Source organism: Thrips palmi, unplaced genomic scaffold, assembly GCF_012932325.1.
Source record: "Thrips palmi isolate BJ-2018 unplaced genomic scaffold, TpBJ-2018v1 HiC_scaffold_12, whole genome shotgun sequence".
Classification (NCBI taxonomy): Eukaryota; Metazoa; Arthropoda; class Insecta; order Thysanoptera; family Thripidae; genus Thrips; species Thrips palmi.
Window position 1 is genome coordinate 9,246,620 of NW_023144623.1, and position 24,745 is coordinate 9,271,364.

The 24,745-nt window shown below is 60.3% G+C and overlaps 1 protein-coding gene across 1 annotated transcript in view; it reads right to left on the bottom strand.

The window, feature by feature from the left end:
- Positions 1-24,745, bottom strand: part of LOC117640188 — a 56,158-nt gene that overhangs the window by 16,019 nt on the left and 15,394 nt on the right. The window contains exon 2 of the mRNA XM_034376493.1: positions 6,740-7,111. Within this exon, the coding sequence (XP_034232384.1) occupies positions 6,740-7,111 (372 nt within the window). The remainder of the gene's footprint in view (positions 1-6,739; positions 7,112-24,745) is intronic.

Genomic DNA, 24,745 nt, shown 5'->3' on the forward strand with positions numbered 1-24,745 from the left:
CTGAGGCTGAGACGAGGCAGACGTCGTCAGCGTCCTCTCTAGTGCACCGACTCCGTTCCCTCCGTCCGCTCGTTTGGCTTTTTGGCGCGAGTGTTTGATCGTTGGCAGCAGTGCGCGACAGACTGCCGGCCCGCTGGCGGCGCCGAAAAATATATTCAAATGGTGTCGGCCGTGTGGAGACTGTGGAGGCCGAAGGGAGCGCCGCCGTGGCACGCGGGATGGGTGGAGCGGTTGCCGCGATGAAGCCGCCAAGCTGCCAAGCTGCCAAGCTGCGAAGCGCCCTTTCAATGGCTGGGCCATTTTGGACAGCCACCGGAAAGGAGGGGGGGAGGGGGAGGGGAGAGGCGTCGACGTCGATGATGACGACTACGAGGACGGCCGAGGCGACGCCCAGGCGACGCCGCCCATGAAATGCCACACCAGTGGCGGCAAATTCGGCCCCATAAGACGAAAAAGAAAAATCATGAAACGTTCGCGGAATTTGATAATCCGCTCTGATTGAGAAACGTAATGGAAATAGACATCAAGTCGGGTCGAAACGGCGGTCACATGTCACGTGACAAAATTCGAAGCCGGTCTAGACACGATGGGGCCAACGACATTGGCGATGACAGTCATGATACCGCGCGCGGTGCCGACGGGGAAAACACAACCCCGATGAAGGGGATATGAGTCGGAAGGCGTGGTGGGGGGGGGGGGGGCGGACTGCGATTGGCTCACAGATAGATGGCGGGTCAAGCACCGGTTTACTGGCCCCGCGTTCATCACGGTGGCCGTGGCGGGGACCTTGGAGGCGGTAGGCTGATCCGGGACTAACCCCGCGCTGCCCGGCGCTGCCCTGCGGCTGACCGCTTTCAAAGTCGAGTCCATTTTATGGAGGGTCCGCAGCGGGTCCCGGCCGCCGCGCCACCGCACCTTCCGCGGAAGCGGATTACTTTCGGCCGCCCGGAAACAAAAACAAATTACGCCGAAAGCGTCCCCCTGGGTTTTCGGGGCGCGGAATTTCGGAGCACTCCGCCGTCGCCCGCGGACGTACGCGCGAGGACGCAGTGCAGGCGACAGCTGCAGATGACGCCGGCGGACGACGGCGTGCTTGGAAGCATATCGCAATCAGAGCAGGATGAGGGGGAGGGGGAGCGGGTGCCTTGCTGCACTCTACCGACATGAGAGGGCCTCCAAGGCGGGGCAAGGCGGGGCGGGCCCCAAAACAATGAGTGTATGGTGTGACACGGTGCGGGGGCCCCCGGGCACGCCCCGCGGGGGGACCATTAACGTATGCCTGGGCCTGCCTGGGATGCCTTGGTCCCAAAACCCTCCGCAATCTCGGCCCGGCTCGGCACGGCCCGGCCGCACTCGGCACCCCGTTGCCGCTCCACTCTTCCTTATCTCCGTTTTGAAACGCCGCGGTCAAACAGGGTGGCGGCGAGCTCATGGTGTGGCCACCGGGAGAGGGAGACTCTTGGAGGAGCAGAGAGACGATTCCGAGAAAGAGGTCGCACCGAGCACGGCGCTGTAAAGTAAAGCCCCGCTGGCTGCCGCCCCGCCACGGCCCTGCCGGTGATGGCTTCCCGCCATTGTTTCCAAAAGGAGGGCCTCGGCCGCGGAGCCGCACTGGAAGAGTGACACTTGGAAGAAAGTCAAGTCGTTCGAATTTATCGCCGTGATCGGTGGAGTCGCCGCCGCGCCGCACAAGCTGCGCACAAGACTCACAGTGGGCCAGAAGGCCGGTGGAGGCGGCCAAAACTCAAAACCGCGTGGGAACTTTTGCCTTCAGGTGGCAGCACTGGGCGTGGCGGTGTGCTGCCATCCCTCAGCCGCCGCGGCACTACTGCACTGTGTACTCACCGAGTGACAGTTATTGCGGCCAGGCCCGGCCAGACCTGCTTGTCATGCCCCGGGCACGCACCGGGGAGGTATGCGGATGGAATGGAAAAAGGAGGCGCGCTAGGAGAGAAAGAGAGAGAGAGAGGGATAGAGAGAGACAGAGGGAGAGGGTTGAAGGGAGGGGGTCGCGTCGAGTGGTCGGTTTGTGGGGGGCATCAAAGTCAGTGCGACTGCTCATCGTCACGTTACGGCCCCCCTTCCTTCCCCTTCGCCACGCTCCGGTTTCGGCACTGAGTAGTCGTTTCTCTCTCTCTCTCTCTCTCTCTCTCTCTCTCTCTCTCTCTCTCTCTCTCTCTCTCTCTCCCATTCGGGTGCAGCGAGCCACCCGCCGTTGCGGTAATTACCAAAAATGACTTACTCGGTCAATTGGCTGGCATATTTACGCGGCCCGTTCCAAGCCGCCTCGCCTTCCCGGGGCAATAAAGTTTACAAGTTTGCGTGTCTTAACGACCGGGCAGAAAGCCAGCGGAAGGCCCGCGCAAGGGCCGGCGGGGCGGGACGAGTGTCCGGCGAGCCCCCGCAACAGTTCGACAAAATTTGCAAAAAAAAAAGCACTAGAGAAAACGAATTGTTTAAGCAGATGAAACCTTAACCTTAAAAATCCGACTGAAAGTACACGACATATTAAGGCGTTGGTGACTTTCTTTGTCTCCCAAAAATGTGCCTCGTCACTGTAAAGTAAGTTTTTTTTTTAAAAAATGAAATGTTTTGATGTGTTGCAGGTGCTGCAATTGGAAGGCAGCGTCATCGGCCGGTGTTCTGGGAATTCACGACACAGAGAGAGAGTTCGAAGCGGCTTCTTCCTGTTATCGTCAAATTGGACTGTCGGACACGCCGCACACGGAACGGTGCTGCAAAATGCCCCTCCCCGTCCATCTATCCATCTATCGTCCGGACGGACTAATCGGCGCTGCCAACATTGGCGACATTTCGCTGCCAACAGCGGCAGCATTAATTGGGCAAATAATTCGATGCGAGGCCGGCAGCCTGACAGCGGATTGGGGCATCAACAGCGTTTCGCGCCTCTCTCTCTCTCTCTCTCTCTCTCTCTCTCTCTTCTCTCTCTCTCTCTTCCTCTCTCCTCTCTCTCTCTCGTAATAATTATTTCGTTTCCAATATTTTGTTTCGGCTGTCTGCCTGGTGACGACGTGGGTGGGCACCCGGCCGGAGAATCGGACAAAAAGACACCACAGACGACAGGCAGACAGACAACCTCCGGGGAAAAAAAATGTTCCATTCCAAACTGGAAAGATTTTGGCAATGTTATCTTTACCGCTATGAATACGGTTTGGGCCCCAGCGATCACCATGCAGTCTGAATACACCGTCCGTGCGCGCTCGCACACACACTGACGCACACACAGTCGCGCATGTCATTATTGACAATTGTGGCCTGATTGTGGGCGACGGCACCGTTGCCAGCAGTGCGTCGCTCTGTCTCTCTCCCGAACGAAACGGTCCATGAGTGGGAGAGAGAGAGAGAGAGGCCATCCGCCCCGAAAAGATGGTGCAGTAGCGAATAAAAGAATGGCGGGATCGAAGTTAACAAGGAGGCCCCGCATGATATCGTATTCATGAGGAAGCAGCGAATGCCGTCGGTAACGACGTGGCGCGCAGTGCGCTGCACTGCCGGGCTGTGTCTACAGTGTAGCGCTGCTGCTGGAGCCGCTGGAGTGCACCGCCTGACGTCATCTGACGTCATTCACCAGCCAATAAGCGTTCGATTATTCTTTTTCTGCAGGCTTTGTATGCCGCCCCGTCTTCTCCATGTGTGTGTGTGTGTGTGTGACTAAGATTTTTTGACAAAAACGAGAAGAAAGGGACGAGAAGGGAGAAAAAAGGGGGTGGGGCGAGGAAAACTGGTGCCGCAAACGAGCGGACCGAGAGTTCGCAAATGAGCGAGAGGTGTGAAAAGGAACAAAAGCACTGCGCGAGAGGGCGAGAGAGCGAGAGAGAGAGGACGAGGGGGACAACACCTCCCCTTGCACACAACCTCCCCCCGACAGCAGCCCCGTCATCACACACGAGGGGGGCAGCCGAAGGGGTGCATGTGTTGAAGAGCGTCTGTGTGTGTGTGTGTGTGTGTGTGTGGTCGTTTTCGCCACCCTTGCCACGGCACACGTATACATAAACACGTGCACTCACACTACAGCGACGCACGAAATATACCGTTGCGGTCCGGGAGGCGCGCGTCACCGAGGCCACATGTGTAGCGTCCGCGCCGCACGGCGACCAGGCACGGCTGCAAATTTTTGGCTTGCTCGGACGTCCGCGTTTAGCAGTCTGACGACGGCCGCCCCCTCGTTCCAAGAGGACGGCGACGACGACGACGACGGCGTCCCCGCGGCCCCCGCGGCCCCGGCGCGCGGCACGGCCAAAGACTGTGCAAGCCCCCTCAAGACTCGCTCCTTGTGGAGTGCACCACATTCTGCTTCCTTCTTTTGTCGCGCCTCGCCGACGACTCCACGACCCGCCGACTCGTCCACTTGTGCCCGGCCGTACTTAGTCTCTCTTTTTTGCCACGCTCTCTCTCTCCCTCTCTCTCTCTCTCTCTCTCTCTCTCTCTCTCTCTCTCTCTCTCTCTCTCTCTCTCTCTCTCTCAACTCCTTTGAGCCGCGCTGGCTTCGCGCGTCTTTACCTCTTCCTTACAGTGGGGCGTCTCTCTCGCACGGGACGGCCGATGAGTGCGACAGAGACAGAGAGCGCCCGGCGGGCTAGGCAGGCCACCAATACTGAAAAGAGGCCCCCACCTTCTTTGCCACCTTCATAATGGCGGTGGCGAACCAAGTGGAGCGAAGCAGCAGACAGAGACAGACTTACGAAAAAAAAGCGGGGCGCCAGGTTCGGTTTCCGAGTATTTTTCGGCGCCTCCGTCGTGTCACTGTATCCCTCGGTGAGCGTGTCTGTGTGAGTCTGTGTGTGTGCGCCTCTCGAAAAGCGTCAGCTTCACACCTCCACCGCCTACACCCCTCCCCCCTCGCGCGCCAGGTGGCGTATGGAAACAGCGCGGCACCCCCACCCCCTTTCCAAAGGACAAGGACGGAGTACGGAGTGCCGTCTCCGGATGTACACTCTCTAGCCGGCCGGGGCGCTGACATGGCGAATTGAGCCCTGCAGGCGAAGTGCACCTCGGAGGCGCGAGAGGGGGAAGAGGCGTGTTGATCCTGGAGGGGGTGGGGGTGGGGGGGAGAGCATTAAGCGGAGTGAATGCAGGAGCCGTACTTCGCTGCAAAGGCCAGAGGATGGCACGGCAAATGTGCAATATAACGCACTCCGCCGCCACGACCGGCACCCCGTCGAGCTCCACGTCGAGCCGGACGCCGACAAACCTATTAGGAGGCGGGCCGTGGCCCAGCCAGGCCCAGCCGTGGCGGCGACCCGCGCCAAACTGCCTTCCGATCTCAACTTAAGTTGTAGCAGTGAGGAGTTGGCCCGGGAAGCCCCTGGTCTGCCCTAGCCCTGCGCTAGCCCCAAGCGGCGCCCAGCGGAGCTGATGGCAACTCCAAAGAGAGCCGCGAGAAAAAAAAAGAAAGAAGAGGCAGAAAAGGATAAAAGAAATATAAAAAAAGTAGAAGGAAGTAAAAGCTAGCCGCCTGTGTAGTTGCGGGCCAGCGGCGAGGCACTGTCGATGAAATGGTCACGCGTGACTTTACGATTTCTGTTTTTTGCTTTTTTTTCTGGTTTCCCAGAGTGACGCTCTCGTTTTTGCGATTCTATCGCGCCAAAATTTTGGCACGGTGTCATTTACGGTGGGTGCGGCAAGGAGAGGGAGTGAGGGAAACACAGTGTCTGGAAGAAGCAGCAGGAGGAGGAAGGAGACGGGGGCGTCTCGAAAGCGGTAACGGCACGGCGATGGCCACTCTAGCAATGGATAAACAGAGCAGCGGCGGCGCCATGGCCGCCATGGCCTGGACGGCCTGGACGGCCTGCAGGAGTGAAAAGTAATCCGACTCCCCCCTCCCTCCAAGACGCGGCGGCCACTGCTTGCGACCCTCCCCCGCCGCTTTGGAACGTCCTCAGCGTCAAAGTTTGATCCCATATTTACCTTGGCCTCAGACTTTGCCCCTCCGGCAGGGCCGCCCCCCGCCTGTCTGTCTGTCTGTCTGTCTGTCCGTCCGTCCGCCCGTTGAGTGGTCGCTACACTCGGGCCCTCCCTTTTTCGCGCGTAGCACTACTTGTCGCAGGACTCCATTTGCGCGGCAAAATAAACACAAAGTGAACAGCTGGGTTCGGTTTCAAAGCGGTAGACGGCGCCACCGCGCAGCCCTGCCCCGCCTGCAGCCGCTCTCGGCCCACCCACAGCTCTGCGGCGCCGGGGGCCCGGCCGCCATAGGGCCGCCATAGGGCCACCAGGACAACCAGGGCCACCCGCGTCGGGCTGTCCGCCGCCGAGCCGGCCGACCGATCACAGCGCAGCGCCCCATCTGTCTCTCTCGCACCCCTGCGGCCCTGCGGGATGCCCCGTGAGTGCGAGAGAGACAGAGCGACGAAAGCGCGGTTCGGCATCGGCCTGCTGGGCTGCGCTGAATATTCAATTAGCTGAGCGGACGTCTGCCGCCCTGGGCCCTGGGCCTGGGCCCCGCCTGCCGCGCCGCCTCATTCCAAAGGCCCGTCGCTCTGTCTCGCTCGCACTCGCGGGGGGTCCCGTCGGGGTGCGAGAGAGACAGGCCGACGAGAGCATTGTTCGGAGCACTGCCCGGCCGGCCGGCCCAGCCTGCCCCCGGGGCTTCGAGGGGCGTAGCGCGGGGCCCGGGGCCCTCCCCGGGGTGCGGCCGGTGCGGGCAGGCTGTCCTGTGGCCATCCAGCCCGTCTTGGCCGTGGTCTCGGCCTCGGCCGGATTGCGCACAGGTACTCACCGAACACCACCATCTTCTTGATCATGAAGTCCTCGTTCTTGAACGTGGACACGGAGCACTTCCACTCGCCCGACAGGTCGGTGGTGGCGTTGAGGATGCGCAGCGCGCGGTGCTCCATGGCGGCGTGGTTGTTGGCGGTGTAGTTCATGTCCAGGCGGCCGCGCAGCAGGTCCAGGTCCTGGGGCTTCTGGCGCGGGATCCACTGGTAGACGGGCGCCGGGCGCGAGTTGAAGTACCACTTGATGACCAGCCCCGAGGTGGGCTGCGCCTCGTCCGGCAGCAGCGAGTACTCGCAGTCCAGGATGGTGCCCGAGGAGCCGTTCTGTACCGTGGACGGCACCTTCAGGTTGGTGATGGTCACGCCCAGCACGCCTGCGGACACACCGAGGAAAGAAAAGTTATTAACTACTCAACAAGGTCTCCAAAACACAAAAGCTTTACAAAAACAAAAATGAGTCATTAAACAGGGCCTTTCACACACAAAAAAATTATCATCTTGAGAGGAGATTTGAACCCGAGTAAACCACTCCGAAAGCCGGCGTCGGTATCCGTTGCGCTACCGGTTCGCGACAGTGTAGGCGCCGAGTAATCTGCACGCCAAGGCGCGCAGGGCGACAGCCGCCGAGCGCGGATGAGTGTATTCATAAATTCGTGAAGCAGAGACGCGACAAGACGCGTCAGCAGGTGCCGTCGCCTCGGAGCGCCCCAAGCGCCTGTATGGCGCCCTCCACGGTGTCGGGGGAGAGCTTGGCGGTGGGGGCGGCGGGGCACAGCACACAGTGCCAGGCTGTTAATCGCATTCCGAATGTAATCTAACTTTCACTTGTTCCAACAGGAAAGAAAGAGAGGGGAGAGGAAGAAGAAGAAGAAGAGGAAGGAGACGAAGAAGGGGGAGGTGGCCGAAGATGGCGTGGATCGGTACAAGAAGCGAACAGCGTCAAAAAACGACTTAAGAAAAATAATCAAACTAATTCGTCAAGATGAGCGTGGAGTGGGTAGTTTGTGTGTGCAGTGGGAATGGACGTAAAAAAAAAAACAGAAGCAGCGTGAGGGAGAGAGGAAGAGAGATGGATATAGCGAGGGGAGAGGTGGCCACCACGTCCCACTGCGGAACAAGCTGGTGCTGAATGGGTCAATGATACTTCCTTTGTGCACGCCTTGGTACGCCCCGCCCCGCCCCGCCCCGCCAGTCGGTTCAAAGGAAGCGCATTGCGTCATTACGCAAAGGAACGTGCAAAGTGGCGCCCCGGCCAATCCGAATGCAGCATTTTCCCGCCGAAACGCGAGCAACGCGCCGAGGGCAGTCTGTCTGTCTGTCTGCCTCCGTGGCCTAGCAGTGGCCTAGCCGTGGCACAGCCTAGGCTGGGCTCCTCGCAGGGCCGCCAATAAAAATAACACGGCCGCGCTTTCACTCTCGCACGCCTTTCTCCCCTTTTTTGCCGTTTCCAGTCTGTGGAGGTTGGCAGCACTGACAGTGGCGGCGTGCGCGCAAGGCCGATATAAATTAGTCGATGCCGTGCCGGGAAGCAGAACAAGGTTGGCATCCCTGATGCGTGCCGTCGCGTTGGCAGTGCCGTCGGCCTGGCGGCGCGGGGTGGGGCGGGGAGGAAGCCCTGAACCGGTCGACTCAGCTGTCGCTCGAGGGGACACTCGTAATATCAACGCACGCCGACGAGCCCCCTTCGCCGCGCCCCGTCGGCCTAGGTGTGAAGTTTCACACGCGAGACGCGGTGACAGTCAAGTCTGCCCCTGCCGCCGCCATCGGCCGCGTCAAGCCGAAAATCAGTCGCAATTTATTTTACTTCTTTTATTTTTTCGTTCCGTTTGTCTGAACAAAATGAAACAAAAATCTGCGAGCGACAATATTCGGGGCACGTCGTCTTAGCGGGGGGAGGGGGAGGGGCCGGGATGAGAGGTTGGCAACCGAGGAGGAGGCCGAGGCGGGAAAAAAAAGTGCGGGAGCGTCGGCCATTTTCAGTGTTTCGCCTAACTGTGCCAACGCGGCCCTGACTCGCATATTAAAAACTTGCCAGCTGCGCTAAAACTGCGTGAGACGGAGAGAGAGACTGGAGGCTGCGGGTCGGCCTGGAGGTGCGACAAGGATAAGGACAAACTCGCGGTGCTGTCAACCTCCCCGTCCCGGCCGTCCCGGCAGGCGCGTACGACGACGTGTTACTACTCCGGCGCGGCCTCGAGAAGTGGGCCGCCACCGCAAGATAATTGTTATTCGCCAAGCCCCAAGCCTTCGGTGGCCCCCAAAAACCCCGGGAATTAATGGCTAAAAACGGTGGCAAAACAAATTCGGGGGAACCGGGGGCCTGGGTTTTCCGCTCCCCTGGACCCGGGGTGTTTTTTCCCCTTTTTTTTAACCGGGTTCCATGGGAACGCCGCCTTTTTAAATTTTCCCAAAACCCTTTTTGGGGAGATGGAAACCTTACTGTGATCTCCGGCGGGCGGGGGGGGCGGCGGGCGGGGTGCGCTTTGCCCGACATTTAAGGGGGGGGAAACCGGGGGGTCGGTGCCAACCCGGCTCGGAATTACCGGGGTTTAAATTAACCGGCCGTTGAAAAGGAAAAACACCCGGGGGGAGGGAACGGACAACGAGATGACAGAGACTGATGAAACAGACGGTTTAATGGATGGCGGCCAAACCGGGCTTTTCGCAGGACCCCCCGCCCCCAGAAATTTGGGAGAGATGCCCCGGGGAGGGAAGGGGAAGGGGGGCCGAGGGGAATAAAGGGGGGGGGGGGGGAAACCGGGCCCAACAAAGGGGGGGCAGGGAAAAAATGCCAACACCAAGGGAAGTTGTCCTTTAAAAACCAACACCAACAACCCCCACACACAACACACACCACACAACACACACACAACATACACACACACACATCACAGACAGAAGCAGAAATGCAGAAGAGATAGGAGCAGAAGGAGTTGTTCGAGAAAGCAATTGCACGATGTGTGTGTGAGTGTGTGTGTGTGTCACGTTAGTGGAATCACGACTCCGTGCGCTGCTTTGCTTCGCTTTGCTAATGAAAACTGTCTGCACACGAGGACATCACAAACACACACACACACACACTGAGGCCTCGTCTGTTCACCACATCTCGCTGAGCTGTGATTAATAAAGGGAGAGAAGAATCGTTTTCCGGGGGACGCGGTTGCCCAAGTGGTGTGGCGGCCGAGCGGTTCGGTCTGTCTCTGTCGCACTCGCGGGGCGCCCCGTGGAGGTGCGAGAGAGACAGAGGAAGCGGGTCACCGCCATCCTTTGGCTGCCTTTGGCGGGCCGCGGCTCCGCCTAGCGCCCCAATTTGGAAGTCGCGTCCAGAAAGAGATAGAGAGCTCCATGGCCGCCGTGGCTCGGATTGCAAGAGCGAGAGGATTGGACCGAATTTTCATGAGTTGCAAATTAAGCTTGGTTACGGAAAAAAAGGGGGAAGGACCGAGTGTCTGGGGCCTGCTCCTGTGTGTTCTCTTTTTTGACCCCATATAATATTTCACACGCAATTCATGAGGGCAAGAGGGAACAAAGGTTGGAGTGGTCTGGGTCCGGGTTGGGGCAGGTCATGGCAGGCCACAGGGCCAGAGGTGCCAACCTGGCGCCGGCGAAACGCAATCAGGAGCTTGATGCCCTTTCCCGTTCCCACCGACACATTGCCATTCGACGATATCCAATCCGAAAAAATAAAAACACTCAATGGTGTCAAGTAAACCCGAATAAAAAAGAAATGATTGTAAAGTGGCAACTTTTCCGGGTATGCTTTCCACCCCCACCTGCGGGTCCTGCCCCGACCGGTGCGTTCCAATCGCAAAGTCCACGACCACGTCCGCGCGCCCGGAGCTTTACCCGTGCCATTTTCTTTTATTCCTTTCCCTCTGTGTTTCTTTTCTTCTTTGATATTTTCAATGATTTCATTAAATTGGTTCGGGTAGCGCGGCGCTGAATCCGAATGATCGCCAACACAAAGTGTGCCAGATTACAGCAAATCGGAGAACGACCGAAAAAAAAAACAACAGAAAAATCGGATCACCAGCGCCGCCCACGCCTTCTGTGGATCGACGTGGAACGACAAACCCCCAGGCAGGATCCACTCCAAGTGATGAAAAGAAAAAAGAAATGAATCCGTACATTCTGATGCAAATAGCAACATCACAGTAAAGGTTTTTTTTTTAAATGAGAAATTAGAAACATAATCTGGAAAAATCCCAGAAGAATGCAGTTTTATTCTCATGAAAACGGTCACACACACACAGAGCAAAGTGCAGCTGTCGGGGCGCCGCGCCTCGGATTAAGAGCCCCCCCCCCCCCCCCCAAGCCAGGCCCATGCGGCTCGTCCGCGGATCGCGGCGCCGCGCCACTGACAAATGACCTACTTGTTATTCTCCGCGTCGTGTTGCGGCGGGTACCGACGGGTATCGCGAGGGGGGGGGAAGGGGGGCTCGCGAGCAAATCGGCCTTCCCCCCTCCCCTTCCCCCGGACCGCTATATGCCGTCCCTATTGGCTCCGGCGGGGCCCCCTGTTTTCATTTACGGGCACCGGAAGCGAGGAGGATATGTTGGCGTTGCGTTATCGCGGCTTTGCATGGCGCCCAGAGATTAGCGCTCCGCGGTGTGTGTGTGCGTGTGTGTGTGCGTGTTTCTGTCCAGTGTAACGACGTCGACGTGTTGCGGCGTTGCGGACGGACAGCGAAGCGACGCAAAGGGAGCCGCAAGCAGTCCGAACCGCCGCCCTGCGCTGCATGGAGGCAGGCAAGTTTTCGCCCGGCGTGCTGGCCGTGTGGCCTACCCTGGCGTTCGCAGGGGGGCGCGCTGCTTGCGGTGGAAGGGGAGGCAGTTGCCAAGCGGCCGAGGTGGCCGGGCGGCCAGTGTATGCTATAACGGTCCCCGGGCTTCGCCCCGGCACGTATAGCGATTCCGCGCCACGCTCCCAAACTTTTTCGGGCGATGGTCGGTGCGGTGCGAAGTGCGGTGCGAAGCCGGGGCCGCCCCGCCAGGCAGGCAGCCAGCCAGCCGCCAAGCAGAGATATTTTCGGGTGGGATCCGAAAACAAAGCGGCTAGTCCCGCCCAAGCCAAGCAAAGCCTGCTTCAGGTCAGGGCGGGGTGTGGTGGGTGGGGGGGGGGGGGGGGGGGGCGGGGCGGGGCGGGGCGGGCGCGCGGAGGGACCGTTCTTTTTCATTTGTTTGCACTGCCACGGGCCAACACCCATGGCCTCTCCTGCGTCCCGCCGGTCCCGCCCGCCCGCCCCGCCCCCCCCCGCCCCGCCCCGCCCGCCCGCCCCCCGCCCGCCCGCGCGCACGCCCCTCGGCTGCCTGCCCGTCTGTCCCCGGCCTGCCTGCCTGCCAGCCCCGGCTGTCCGGCCTGCCGCCGGCCTGCGGTCAACATTGGCCCTTTCATCTAAAAGATGCGGGGGGAAGGGATTTCCGGCGGCACGTCCAGGGCTGTATCATTTTATATTGTCTCTGTGTTGTTGCTGCCTTGCTGCCTTGCTGCCCCGAGCCAGACCCGGCGGCGGCCGGCCGGCAGGCCAGCCTGGGAAGGCAGTCCAGGCAGGCAGTCCAGGCAGGCAGGCCAACCCCTCCTCTCTGAAGAGTGATATTAAGAGCCGCCCCGCCGGACCGCCGCCCGCAGCCCTGCCGACACAGCGCTGCCGTACATCGTCACGAAGGAGAAAAATATCGCACACGTGTCGGGCCTGCTCGGCCAGCACGGGGAGGTCCAGTTGGCGCGCTGCAGACGCATTCCGTCTCTCTCGCACTCCCGAGGGGCCACGCTCGGGTGCGAGAGAGACAGAGGGGTTGCGTCTCCATCGCCTCCAGCATGTGGCTACTACTACTTTGTGGCGCATGAGTCATATTGTGAGCGGCCGGCGACGGGGCGGGCGGGGAGGGGGAATGATATTGGCGCAGGAAAAAAGGGAAGAAAAGGGATGGAAATCACCCCCATCGGCATTCGCCGGCATTCGCCAAGTTTTGCTTTGATGTCGGGGATCACTGAGGGCGCGCGGAGCGGCGCAGAGCGGCGGCGCAGAGCTCGGCAAGAAGTCCAGTGGCCGACGGGCCGGCCTTCAACCTTCTGCAGACTGATTTCGAGAGTCGTTTTCGTCGCCCTGTCTCTCCCGCACTGCACCCGCGTTGCAGGGCTCCGCGTTGCAGGGCTCCGCGTTGCAGGGCTCCGCGTTGCAGGGCTCCGCTTTGCAGGCTCGGGTGCGGGCCGCGGCGGGCGCGCGCAGAGCTCGCGCAGAGCTCCGCGTGCGGGTGGCGTGCGGGCCGCTTCAGGGCTCCTTGCAGACTGATTTCAGAGGTCGTTTCGCGCCCTGTCTCTCCCGCACTGCACCCGCGTCCTCCGCGGCAGGGCTCCGCGTTGCAGGGCTCCCCCGGGGGGTTTGCAGGGCTCCGCGTTGCAGGGCTCCGCGTTGCAGGGCTCCGCGTTGCAGGGCTCCGCGTTGCAGGGCTCCGCGTTGCAGGGCTCCGCGTTGCAGGGCTCCGCGTTGCAGGGCTCCGCGTTGCAGGGCTCCGCGTTGCAGGGCTTTCGAGGGTTCATTACCCCAACTACTTATCTCTATTTGGGGCTTCGCGCTTCGCGCTCGCTGCTCCGCGTGCCCCGCAGCTTCGCGCGGCCGGCGGTCTAATTAGGATTTACGCGGGGCGGCCATGCGGAGCAACGCGGAGCCACGCGGCAACGCCACGCAACCCGGAACGGCACACTAACGAGATGTGATGGCGGTAGTTTTTTTTATTTCATTTTATTTTTCCTGCACACCTCCCTTTGGTGGACGCGGCTAAACCTTGCGCGCCCCGGCCGGATGGACTAAAGAGCTCAAATATTTTTTCGCACCCCGCCCCCTCCCTCTCGTGGCAGGTAATTCCGGGGCCACGCAAATTGCGTAGACGCGTTGAATAATCCGGGCCAGTTATATTTCGTCGGACTGCGGTGGCTCAGTCGGACAGGAGGTCAGTTTCCGCCCCCGAGGTCGCTGGGTTCAACCCCCACGGCCGGCGGCAGCGGCGGCGAGAAATTCATTAAACTTAAAAACTACTTTAGGCGACGGGGTAAAAAAAAGGATTTCCGTTTCGAATCTGCGCGCCCTTTTGGCTGGGCCGCCGGGCCCACACTGCAAAGGTCGCCAGAAGGCAGAAAGGGCGCCACGGATGTTCGGAGTGGCTGGGCCGGCTGGGCCGCCAAATGGGTCACTTTGTCCGACGACGTGGAGTGGAGTGGACGTGGACTCGGTCCGACTTGCCGGCCTGGCCGGCCTGCATCCCCTACAGTGTGTTTGCCGAGACGCCCGGGGTCGCCCCGAGCCGGCCCCACAAAGGCAAATCTCTGTGGGCCATCTTTGTACAAGTCCGGAGCAGACGGCGCGCGCCGCGTCTGACCCACCTGCGGGGCGGGCTCCGACGTCGTCGTCGTCGTCTTCGTCGTCGTCTTCGTCGTCGTCTCGCGTCCGCCGGCAACAGCAACGTCTCCCGCCAGGCCGCCAGGGCCAGGGCCAGGCCGCCAGGACCAGGCCGCCAGCAAACAGGGATGAAAAATTCAGCGCGCAGCTGGGCGGCCCCGAAACAAGGCAGGAGGTGGCGCTCAATTTTAAGGGTGGTAATCATTGCGGTGCCGCTCGCTGGACGCCGAGGCTGGCGAGGGCGGTGGGGGCGGTGGGGGTGGGGGAAGCAAGTCAGGCAGGCGCACGCAGAGAGTTTCCCTCACGTGTGCCGGCCCGGCTGGCAAGCTGTCTCTCTCGCACTCGCGGCCCGGCCCGTGGCGGTGCGAGAGAGACAGCGCGATGAAGCGGTCCGGGGGGGCTGCCGCCGGTCAACAGCGGCCCTTTATGAAGGGCTGCTGCGCCGGACCACAGCGTGGCCGTGGCGAGCGTGGCCAGGCCCGACCGCCGAAGCCGGCAAACCACTGTGTGCAAGCAGGTTTGGCCAACAGCAGTAACAGTAGCAGCTGGTCCTAACCTCGGCGGCGTGTGCGAGGGGTTCATTCCACTGAGTGTACCCCCGCCCCGCCCCGCGCACCAGCTGAGTACCCTGTTAATGCCCGTACACGGCCCCTCGATTTAATAAGCCGAGTTTCCCAAACACCTATTGCCAGACAGTGAAGGCGCCGCCGTAGGCCGTCGTCGGCAGGCTTGCTTGCTCCAGTCCGCTCGGCGGGGAGCCTGCAGTGTGCCTGCCGATGGGGCACGCTGATAAAGAAAAGTGGGGAAAGGTATAAAAAGACGACGGGGGCAGTTAGCGGCGTGCCGTGCCGGGGAAGGCCAAGGAGACTGCGTCGTATAAGGCACGCGCCAACGCGCCGCCCCACAGTGGGCCGCAGAGCACTGCCGCCGTGGCCGCGTTCGGCCGGATGCTTTTACGACAGCCTATTGACCCACATCGCGGAGCTTCGCGGAGCTTCGCGGAGCCCAGCGCAGCGGCGGCAGCACTCCCCGAGGAAGACGGATTAATTCGTTGATCAAGCTTTCATGGAGAGGCTTGCTCGATATCTGTCTGTCTGTCTGACTGCCCGTCTGTTCGGCCTCCTGTCGTGGCTGTCTGCCAGCACTGCCAGCCCGGCCCGTCAGGGGTGCGATGCGCGACTCACGGATCGGCAAACAAGATCGACGGGGCGGGGCGGCGGGGGCGGGGCAACCCTTGCACGTCCCGAACATCCAGACATCCTTGTTCGCCCTGAACCACGCCGACGCACACGCACGCACTTGCTGGGTTTAGTTGTTGTTTTTTGAAAGCCTTACATTCGCGGCGGCGGACACACCGCGCGGCCATATAGCGGGCCCCGCTCATCCATAAACATGCATATGAGAGAGAGAGAGAGAGAGAGAGAGAGAGAGAGAGAGAGAGAGAGAGAGAGAGAGAGAAGAGAGAGAGAGAGAGAGAGAGAGAGAGATCCAATGGCAGGCATAATGAGTCGCCTGCTGCCACGCCTCGCTGTCTCTCTCGCTCTTCAGGCCGCCCGGCAGCCGCGACGCACACACTCGCCCCACGCGGGTTGTAGTATGTATTTCGCGACAGTGTTTTTAGGGGGAAAGGAAAACAAAACCGACACGCAACAACAACAACACCTAGTTTCACAGAATCACGCGGCCGTCGACACTTAACGGTGCGCATGTGTGTGTGTGTGGCGCTGACTGTTTGTGAGAAATGAGGCAGGCGGTTGTACTGAAACCGCACACGCATTCTATGGCAACGTGAATTGCTCTCGGCACGCGAGGTTACGCCAGGTCATGGCGCGGACTGGCAACAAAAAAAAATCAGACAGCGAGAGAAGCGTCTGGGTCGTCTGTGTCTCTCTTCTCCTCGTGTCTCCTCGGTGTCGTGGAATAGGAATTCTCAACGCACGGTGGTTCTGTCTCTCTCGCACGCCCCTGCGGCCTGCGGGCCGCCCCATGAGTGCGACAGAGACAGAGCGAGGCTGCGGGGCTGGAATTGGCGGTTGCGCGTCCTCCACGGCGTCGGCGGCCTCGGCCCGGGCGACACGTCCACACCGTTAGGGGCGGCACGGCGGCGGCGCGGCAACGCGGGAACGTGATCAGAAGAAAAAGGGCGTGAATAGGCCGGCGTGGCCGCGAAGCGGGCGAAGCGCGAGGCGGAAAGGGGGGGGGGGCGCACGCCCTGCCGGGCCCTGCCGATGAATGGCTGTCGTCTGAGTGGCGGCTGGCCCACGGGCCGGAGAGGACCGGCGGCATGGAGCTCAAAACGCGTCCGGGTTTTTTGACCGCCGCTGGCCCACTGTGCGATCCAACGGGCCGCCGGGCGGCCACTTGGCTTTGTCGCCCGCCCGCCTGTGCGTCTCTCTCGCACAAATTAGGAGAACGGCCCGAGAGTGAGAGAGAGGGAGAGAGAGAGAGGCGAGAGTCAGGGCTGACAACTCCTGTTTATCGGCTCGCTCGTTCCAATAATTCCTGTTTGCCGCCGCACTCCGTCTCCCGGCCGATATATATGCGGGCCATATCCAAGCCCGGACGAATCAGGCAGCTCAGCGCTGAGCCCTGGCGGGGCGGGGCGGGGCGGGGCGGGGCGGGGGGCCTCACCCTCCAGCCAACTTTTCCTGTTCGCCGCTCTCCTCCCGAGAGACAAGACAACGGGGATTTGCGGACGCCAATAACAACATCCAGTGAAAAGTCGAACGCTTAGCCTCCTAGGTGAGCTCGCGATGCCGAGTGATCGGTGTGTGCCAGGTGCGCCTCGCAGCAGAAACAGCCCCCACACACACACACACACAACACACACAGAGGCAGAGACACCCGCGTCGCTGTCTCGGAATGGAAACTATAAAGGCCTAAGCCCGGCTCCGCGAAGCAGCCGGCAGCAGCCCCACACCACACCGGCAAGGCAGCGGCAAGGTTACGGTGTTACGGTGTAGGGTCACGGAGACATCATGCAAACAATAAAGTCTGGGGGCGTAAAAAATACAAAGGGCGGCGCCCTCTCTGGCCAGGGCCCGCCGCACACAGTGGGCCAGAGGACCGGTGGAGGCGGCCCGAAATTCCAGACGCGTTTTGAGCTCCAGAGTCGCTAAACGGGACTCGAACCGAACGTGTGACCCCACCAATCGGTTGCTCTCCAAACGAGGAATCCATTGGTGGGGTCACACGTGTCGTTCGGTGACTCCAGAGCACAAAACGCGTCTGGAATTTTGGGCCGCCACCGCCGGTCTTCTGGCCCACTGTGCGCCCTGCACAGGCCCCTGCCAGTGCCACGCCGCCACGCCACGCCGCGCGCGCTGGGAGCTATATTTATCCGAGACGGGTTTGGGTCACCGGCTCCGTCGGGGGTGGCGGCGGTCGAGGCGGCCCTGGCCGCGTCTGCGACCGTTTTGCGAAGGGGTTAGTGCATGGTGTGTGTGTGTGTGTGTGTGTGTGTGTGTGTGTGTGTGTGTGTGTTTGTGTGTACGCACAATAGATACAGACCGCAAGGCGATCCGGCGCAGCGTTCCGACTCAAGGCAGCCGTCGGCGTGGTGGTAGTGGTGGTGGCGGTGGCCTTGTGTAGTGTAGTGCACAGTGTGTACCACCGCCAAAGGACCCTCGCTTTGCCTCGTGGTTAATTCCCCAGCACACACACACACATACCCACACACACACAGTGTTGTGCGTGCGGGGCAGACTGCGCTGCCAGCCCAGACTTGCCCCGCCCGTCAAAATCAGGACCTCGATCACCTCCTTGGCGTTCGCCTGGCGTTCGCTTGGCGTGCATATTCATGCCCAGGGCGGCGTGGCCTGCCATGGCGTGGCGTGGCGCGCCCAGTGTGGTGCTTCCGGCCCGTCGCTCCCACCCGCCGGCTGACGGGCACCGTCTCCCTCGCACCCCTGGCGGACAGTGCGCGCCGGCCGACGAGTGCGAGGGAGACGGAGCGCTGTTCGGCCTGCATCGCGCGCATTGTAGCCGGAGCGGGCGGAGAAGCCCGGCGAGGAGCGAGGACCGACCGTGAAGACCCCGCGCCGTGGCGGTGCCGTGGCCTCGGCCGAAGCCGAATCCGCCGGGGTCTTCGGCAAACACGCCGGGGAAAATGTTTGCAGATTATCTGGTGGGCTTAATTTGGCTGGGGCGGCCTCTGCTCTGCCCGGCGTGGCACGGCGCGGCACGGCACGGCACGGCGATCGCGCGGGGGATGAACCCCCAGCTCCGCGCCCCGCCCCTGGCGGCCCGAATTGCTGCCCCCGCTGCATCAACAAATTGAGGCGGCACGTGATGTGTCGCTGATTATCTTGGCCGCGCACTTTTCCCCCGCATTCTTCTCTCAGTTGTTGTTGTTGTTGTTGTTGTTGTTGTTGTTGTTGTTGCTGTTGTTGCAGGTGCTCGCCAGTCCTTAATCAGTCGCATTCATTTCGTTGCAGAAGCACCAGCGTCCTGGTGATCTTCTGCTTCTTCTTAGCGTTCGTCATTGTTGTTGTTGTTGTTGTGGTGGTGGTAGTGATGACTGCGGTGGTGTTGGTGGTGGCCCCCGGAAATTGGAGGCCGTCGGAGTGAGAGAGATGGAGGAAGCACGCGTGACACACACACACGACGCTATCGTCACGTCACTCAGATCGCGCGGCACGATACTGGCGTGAGCGCACGCCGCGCACGCCACAAAAGAAGCTCCTCGCTGGGGGTACTTCATTTTCCTTGTCATGTGACGCCCCCCTCCTCTCTTTTCTCGCGCGTTGAAGGAGACGAACCGTTCGCCGAGAGCAGAACGGGATCAACACTTTGCAGTATTTTACCAACACGTCAGGTTTCGGTTATTTCCCCCGTCGGTTCAAATGTCTATAAACGCGTTATAGAAAACCAAACCGGGATCGGTTTTCTCGGCGTGTCCGAGGACGACGACGACGGGGTGGTCGAGGGACTCCGCCTCCCGACTGCAGGGAGCGGGGAAGGGAGCCGTCCCGAACGGACGGACACTAATTGGGGATAAGAATGTGGAATGACGGAGCGACGTCTCTCTCTGTCGCACTCGCGGCGCGGCCCGGAGGGGTGCGAGACAGACAGAGGTGCGTTCGGAATGGCGCTATATGGCTGTATACAGGCTGTGTACAGCGCAAGCCAAAGCCGGGTCGGGTCGGCTGGGTCGGGCGCCTGTCATCGCGCGGGTAGGCAGCGCGCGTCACAGGCAGGCGCGGCGGCATGCCTACCTTCCAGGGGGGCCGTCGCGCGCGCCGTCCTCGACGCCCCCACCACGGACCGGGGAGCCTGGGGATGAATGTGACAGGTCGAGGGCGGTGGCCCCTCCCCCCGCCTTGCCCCGGGCCCAAAGGGTGCACCCTCCCCTATCTTCATCTGTCGGGCCGCGCCGTATCCACGCAGCATCAGAACAAAGTGACCAATCGCCCGTTTTGCAGCCTTACAGGCCTTACACCACTCGCCGCGCGGCTCGTCGACGGGGGAGGGAACGAGGAAAAAAGGAGTCCCAGCTTCAAAACGATGTATCCCGGTGGAGAGAGACACGCCAAAAGGACGTCGTCGCATGGACAGGATTAATTTGTGGCCAGGAACCATCCACAACAGAAGGCCCGGAGATATGATGGGGAGGCCGGAGTGACTCTGGCTTGACGTTGACACTTCCATTAGTATCTCGGTTAGGGGAAAAGGAAATCTGGAGACCGCCCCGCCCCGCCCCGCCCCGCCCCGCCAGGCCGCCACCGCGGAGGGCATCCCCGTGTCCGGGACTCCGGGCCTCGCTGGCCCTGGGCGGCCCACTCTCACTACATTCGACTGGCGCGACGAGGCTCCGGATTCATTTATTTTCCTCGCGGGGGGTCGACCGCCTCCTCCGGGATGGCGCCGACCCGTCCGACCCGCCCAGGTCCTCCGCGTCCCGGTGCCGCGGGGCGTCCACCTCCACCACACTGTAATGGACTTGGCGCGCAGGCTCGGACTGGCCCCGAAAAGGCCCCGGCAGATAAGACCGCAAAAGGCCCCCGATCATCATTGTTTTTACCCTTCATGACCAACTTTGTGAGGCTACCGCTCCCAAACTAGTTGCGGTCAATAGCCTTCCCGTACAGGACATGAAAGAGTAGGGTCTTAAGAATTCTAGGGCGTCGAGGGAGGCCTTTTACGGCAACTAGATTGGACACAGTGGCCGCCTAAAGTCAGCAAAATCAGCAAATTTCCGATATTCGACCACTTTTTGACCAACTTTGGTCCCAAAATCGTTGCGGTCAAAGGCAAAATCGTTGTGGTCAACGTCTTCCCGACACAGGGCATGAAAGAGTAGGGTCTTGAGAATACTAGGACGTCGAGGGAGGCCTTTTACGGCAACTAGATTGGACACAGTGGCCGCCCAAAGTCAGCAAAATCAGCAAATTTCCGATATTCGACCACTTTTAGACCAACTTTGGTCCCAAAATCGTTGCGGTCAAAGGCAAAATCGTTGTGGTCAACGTCTTCCCGACACAGGGCATGAAAGAGTAGGGTCTTAAGAATACTAGGACGTCGAGGGAGGCCTTTTACGGCAACTAGATTGGACACAGTGGCCGCTCAAATTCAGCGAAAACGGCTACTTTCGGAGATTTAATCACTTCTTGACCAACTTTGTGACGTTACTGGTCACAAATCCGAAGGCCCCGGCAGATTTTTCTGCCTGTCTGCCCTGGCCAGTCCGAGCCTGTTGGCGCGTCTTCTTCCTTCCGGCCGGGACGAATCACACTCGCCGACACGGCGTCATGTTGTACCAGAGGTCTGAATATTGTTTTAATTTTCATTAAAAAAAATAATTTCCGAACAAAAAAAATTTTTTGTTGTGAAAATGCGGAACTGGCAAGAAATGCAGTGGCGGTGCGTCCAACCGGGATAACGAGGCCGTGCTCAGCGTGTTCATAATGGGCGCATCAAATCGGCATGGGCTGCCTGCCTGGCTGGCTGCCTGGCCCGGGTGGGCCTACGCCGGCGCTGAAAAGCTACACCAGCACAGGAGGAGGCAGGGGAAAGGGCGAAAAAAAAACGAAAAAAAGGAAAAAATAATTCGAGCGCGTAACCCACCCCCTGCGGCCCACGGCTCGGGGAAGAATAGGGGCATAGGGGGCCAGCCAGCATAGCGGCGCAGGAGGTGTGGATGAAGTGAAGACGAAATGAAGGGAATGGGACAACGGTCGGGACGACGGGGAGGTGAATGGTGGCGGCGGGCTGCCGGGGCACTGCCGGGGCACTGCCAGGGCCAAAGGGTGCGCCAAATTAACGGCAACTTTCTCCCCCCCCCTCCCCCTTCCCGCACGTCTGCTCCCCCGAAACCTGAAAAATACCAAGTCCTTTCTCCCAGCCTGCACAATGGCACTTGCAACATTTTTCCCCTCGGGCGCGCAGCCGCGCAGCCGCGCGCTGCTGGATTGTCCGATTTTTGTTTTAATTAATTGCGAGCGCTGCCTGGCGCGGCTCGGCGCGGCCCGGCGCTGCCCCCCTGGCGGTGTCTTCGCCCCTTTTTCGCCTCCTTTCTCTTTTTTTGCCAGCGTGTGCGGAAACAAAGCTCGCCTCACGCAGCTGGCAACTCTCTCTCTCTCTCTCTCTCCCTCTCTCTCTCTCTCTCTCTCTCTCTCTCTCTCTCTCTCTCTCTCTCTCTCTCTCTCTCTCTCTCTCTCTCTCTCTCCCCGCGCGCGCGTCTTGCCGCGTCCATCCGAACGGCATTAGCGAAATGCATGGAGACGGTCGGACCGGAATCGGGCCGGACGAAGGATGGCGCAACGGGACGGGCTGCGTCGGCGGCCTCGTCTCCTGTCTCTCTCGCTCTCGCGGGGCGCCTCGCAGCGGTGCGAGAGAGACGGCGAATTCGGAAGCAGTCCGCAGGGAGTGAGGATGGATGTCCTTTGGGAGTGAGTAGGGTGGAATTAGTCCTGGTGGGGTGGCGGCTAAGCCGCCGCTGCAGTTCCAGCCCCCCCCCCCACCTCCCCCTCCCCTCCCCCTCCCCTGCACCGGCCGGGCCCAGGGCGGCCGGGCCAGCCGAGGCGTTGAGGTGGCAAAGTGGCAAGGATCATGCCGTGCACCAACGCGCGCTTTTCCGGAGCCCTTTTCCTCCTTGCCTGCACTGACCGCGCTTTTTCCGAGCTTTTCTTCCACGCAAAAGCGCCGCTCGAGGCCACACTCGTTAATACCAACATTTTAATTAACTATTCTCGGCCAGGATTTATGGCTGGAGGAGTGTGTTGATGTGGCCGTTGCTGGCGTTGTTGTTGGCGCCCGAAGCGCTAGCGTGCCGCCGGAGGCCTGCCGGAGGCCGCGCCACCTGCAGCAGGGCCAGCAGGGCCAGCAGGGCCGGCAGGGCCAGCAGGGCCAGCAGGGCCAGCAGGGCCGGCAGGTACGCCGCGGATATCGCGGCGTGTAGCAGGAAATTAAAACTGACCCCGGATTCTGAGCTCGCGTGGCCTTCGACCGTTGTGCCGGCCGGCATCGCAGCGCCGCTCCGAACGGTGCAATAATTTATTAAAAACTGCGGAAGACCAATAATAATAATAGTGTGGTGGCACTCGGGCCTTTCCACAGCAAGTCAACCCCTCCCCCTCCTCCTCTTCGCTCCTCGATTTCTTATCGCTCGAAAACGGTGAGACTTACAAGGGTGGCGCATGCGATAACGTGACACAAAAAAAATTGAATTTTTTAATTATTTTTTTTTTAGAAATTATTTTAGAAATTAAGCTATTAAGCTATTCATTTTCGTCATGTCAACTTAATTTTTCTGACGACAGCGATATGGAGGAATCACCGCTTTCTACGGCCCGGCGATGCTGGGCAAGGTCACCGCCGTCTTCGAACACACCGCCTTCTAGACGGATACCCGCGAAGGCACCGCCTTCCAGACTCTAAAAGAAACGAAGATTGAATCGTCTCTGCCTGACACTCGATAAATCAAGGGCACCGCCTGTCGCGGTCCGCCGCGACGATGGCAGGGCGTCGCTTCCGTCTCTCTCGCACCCTGCGGGGCCCCAGGACGCGCCTCGAGTGCGAGAGAGACGGAGTGACGACGACCGCCGCCGTTTCGGCCGCGGGATTGTTTGGACGAGACGAAATTCAAACGTGACGGTGCTTCGCTCTGTCTCTCTCGCACCCGCGTGCCGCCGCCTCGAGTGCGAGAGAGACGGAGCGAGCCAAAAGCTGTGGGCGGCCTGGACGGCCAAGTCGCACGGCTATTTTCGCCGCCCGACTGAATATCGAATGAAAAACGATACATGCATATTCAGGAAGCGGAACGCGTTGAGCGCAAGTAAGCCTTGTGCGGGGAGGACGACGGCGCGCCTCAGGCTGGGCACTCTCTCCACTCTCTCCGAAAACATTCAAATCGACGGATTCAGTCTCCTTTTCAAAGCGTTTCAAAGTAACCGTTCTCGTTTTTAAAAAAATCACCTAAAACAGGCGCAGTTGCGGATCAACTTTTTCGACGGTGCGCGCGCGCTTCGGCCCTGAAAACGCGCGTAACACATTCTCGGATCGACGCGTCGGATAATCCCGTCCTTGAAGGTCACTCCAAGGTCACCCCAAGGTCGCCCCAAGGTCGCCCCAAGGTCGCCCCAAGGTCGCCCCAAGGTCGCCCCAAGGTCGCCCCAAGGTCGCCCCAAGGTCGCCCCAAGGTCGCCCCAAGGAGGGGAGGTGACTCCGCCGAGACTCCGTTGACGCCAAATTAAATTCATCACGGTGCCGTCGGTGGTCGAGTTCCCCGAGAAGGAAGGCCTTCCCGGGACGTCACTCGAAACTTCACTTTGAAAGAGGAGAAATTTCTCTGTTTGATTCCGCTGGCGCGTTTTTAACAAAAATGAGGGAAAAATAAATAAATAAATCATGATTCATGGCAGGGGAACTACGCGGGGCGTTCGAAAGGAGAGCGATTCAAAAGGAAAAGGGCCAAAGGGGAAAAGGGAATTGAAGACGGGAAGAAGGCTTTCGTGTAAATCCAGTCAGCTCTCTGGGAGGGAGGGGAGGGAGGGGGAGGGGAGGGGGGGAGGGGGAGGGGGGGGAGGTCAAGAAGACTGCTGGCTGCCATTCTGAGGGAAACGGGCGTGGGCCAGCTCCAATTAAAAAAGACCCCCTCCCCCTCCCCTCCCGCCTCGAAAAAGTCTATGTAGTTTTATACTCTATTTGACGCGCGCGCGCCCAGTGGTTATCGCGTTTTACTGCCCTGTTTTCTTCGTCGGGGCAAATTATTGCTGGAGGGCTCCACCAAACTGAAAATATAAAAGAAATGCCGCGAGCGCGAAAACAGGCACACGTGTGTGTGTTGGTGGGTGTGGTGGTGTTGTGTGTGTGTGTGTGTGTGTGTGTTAGTTTGTGCGAGTGTGTGAGTGTGTCAATGCGAGAGCGGGAAGTGGGACGTGGATTGGGCAGGCCCGCTGCGGCCCTGTGGCCCTGCACACAGCGGCCCAGTTAAACACCGATGGGTCGATTCGATAGAAACAATCAGGCGGGCCAAACACGAAAGAAAGGGGGCAAACACAGTGACGCTTCAATCATTGCGTTTGTGCAGGAGGAGGGGGAGGAGGAGAGTGTGGGTCCCCGGCCGGCCACGCCACGCCACGCCACGCCACGCTGGGGGTCCACCATTATTTG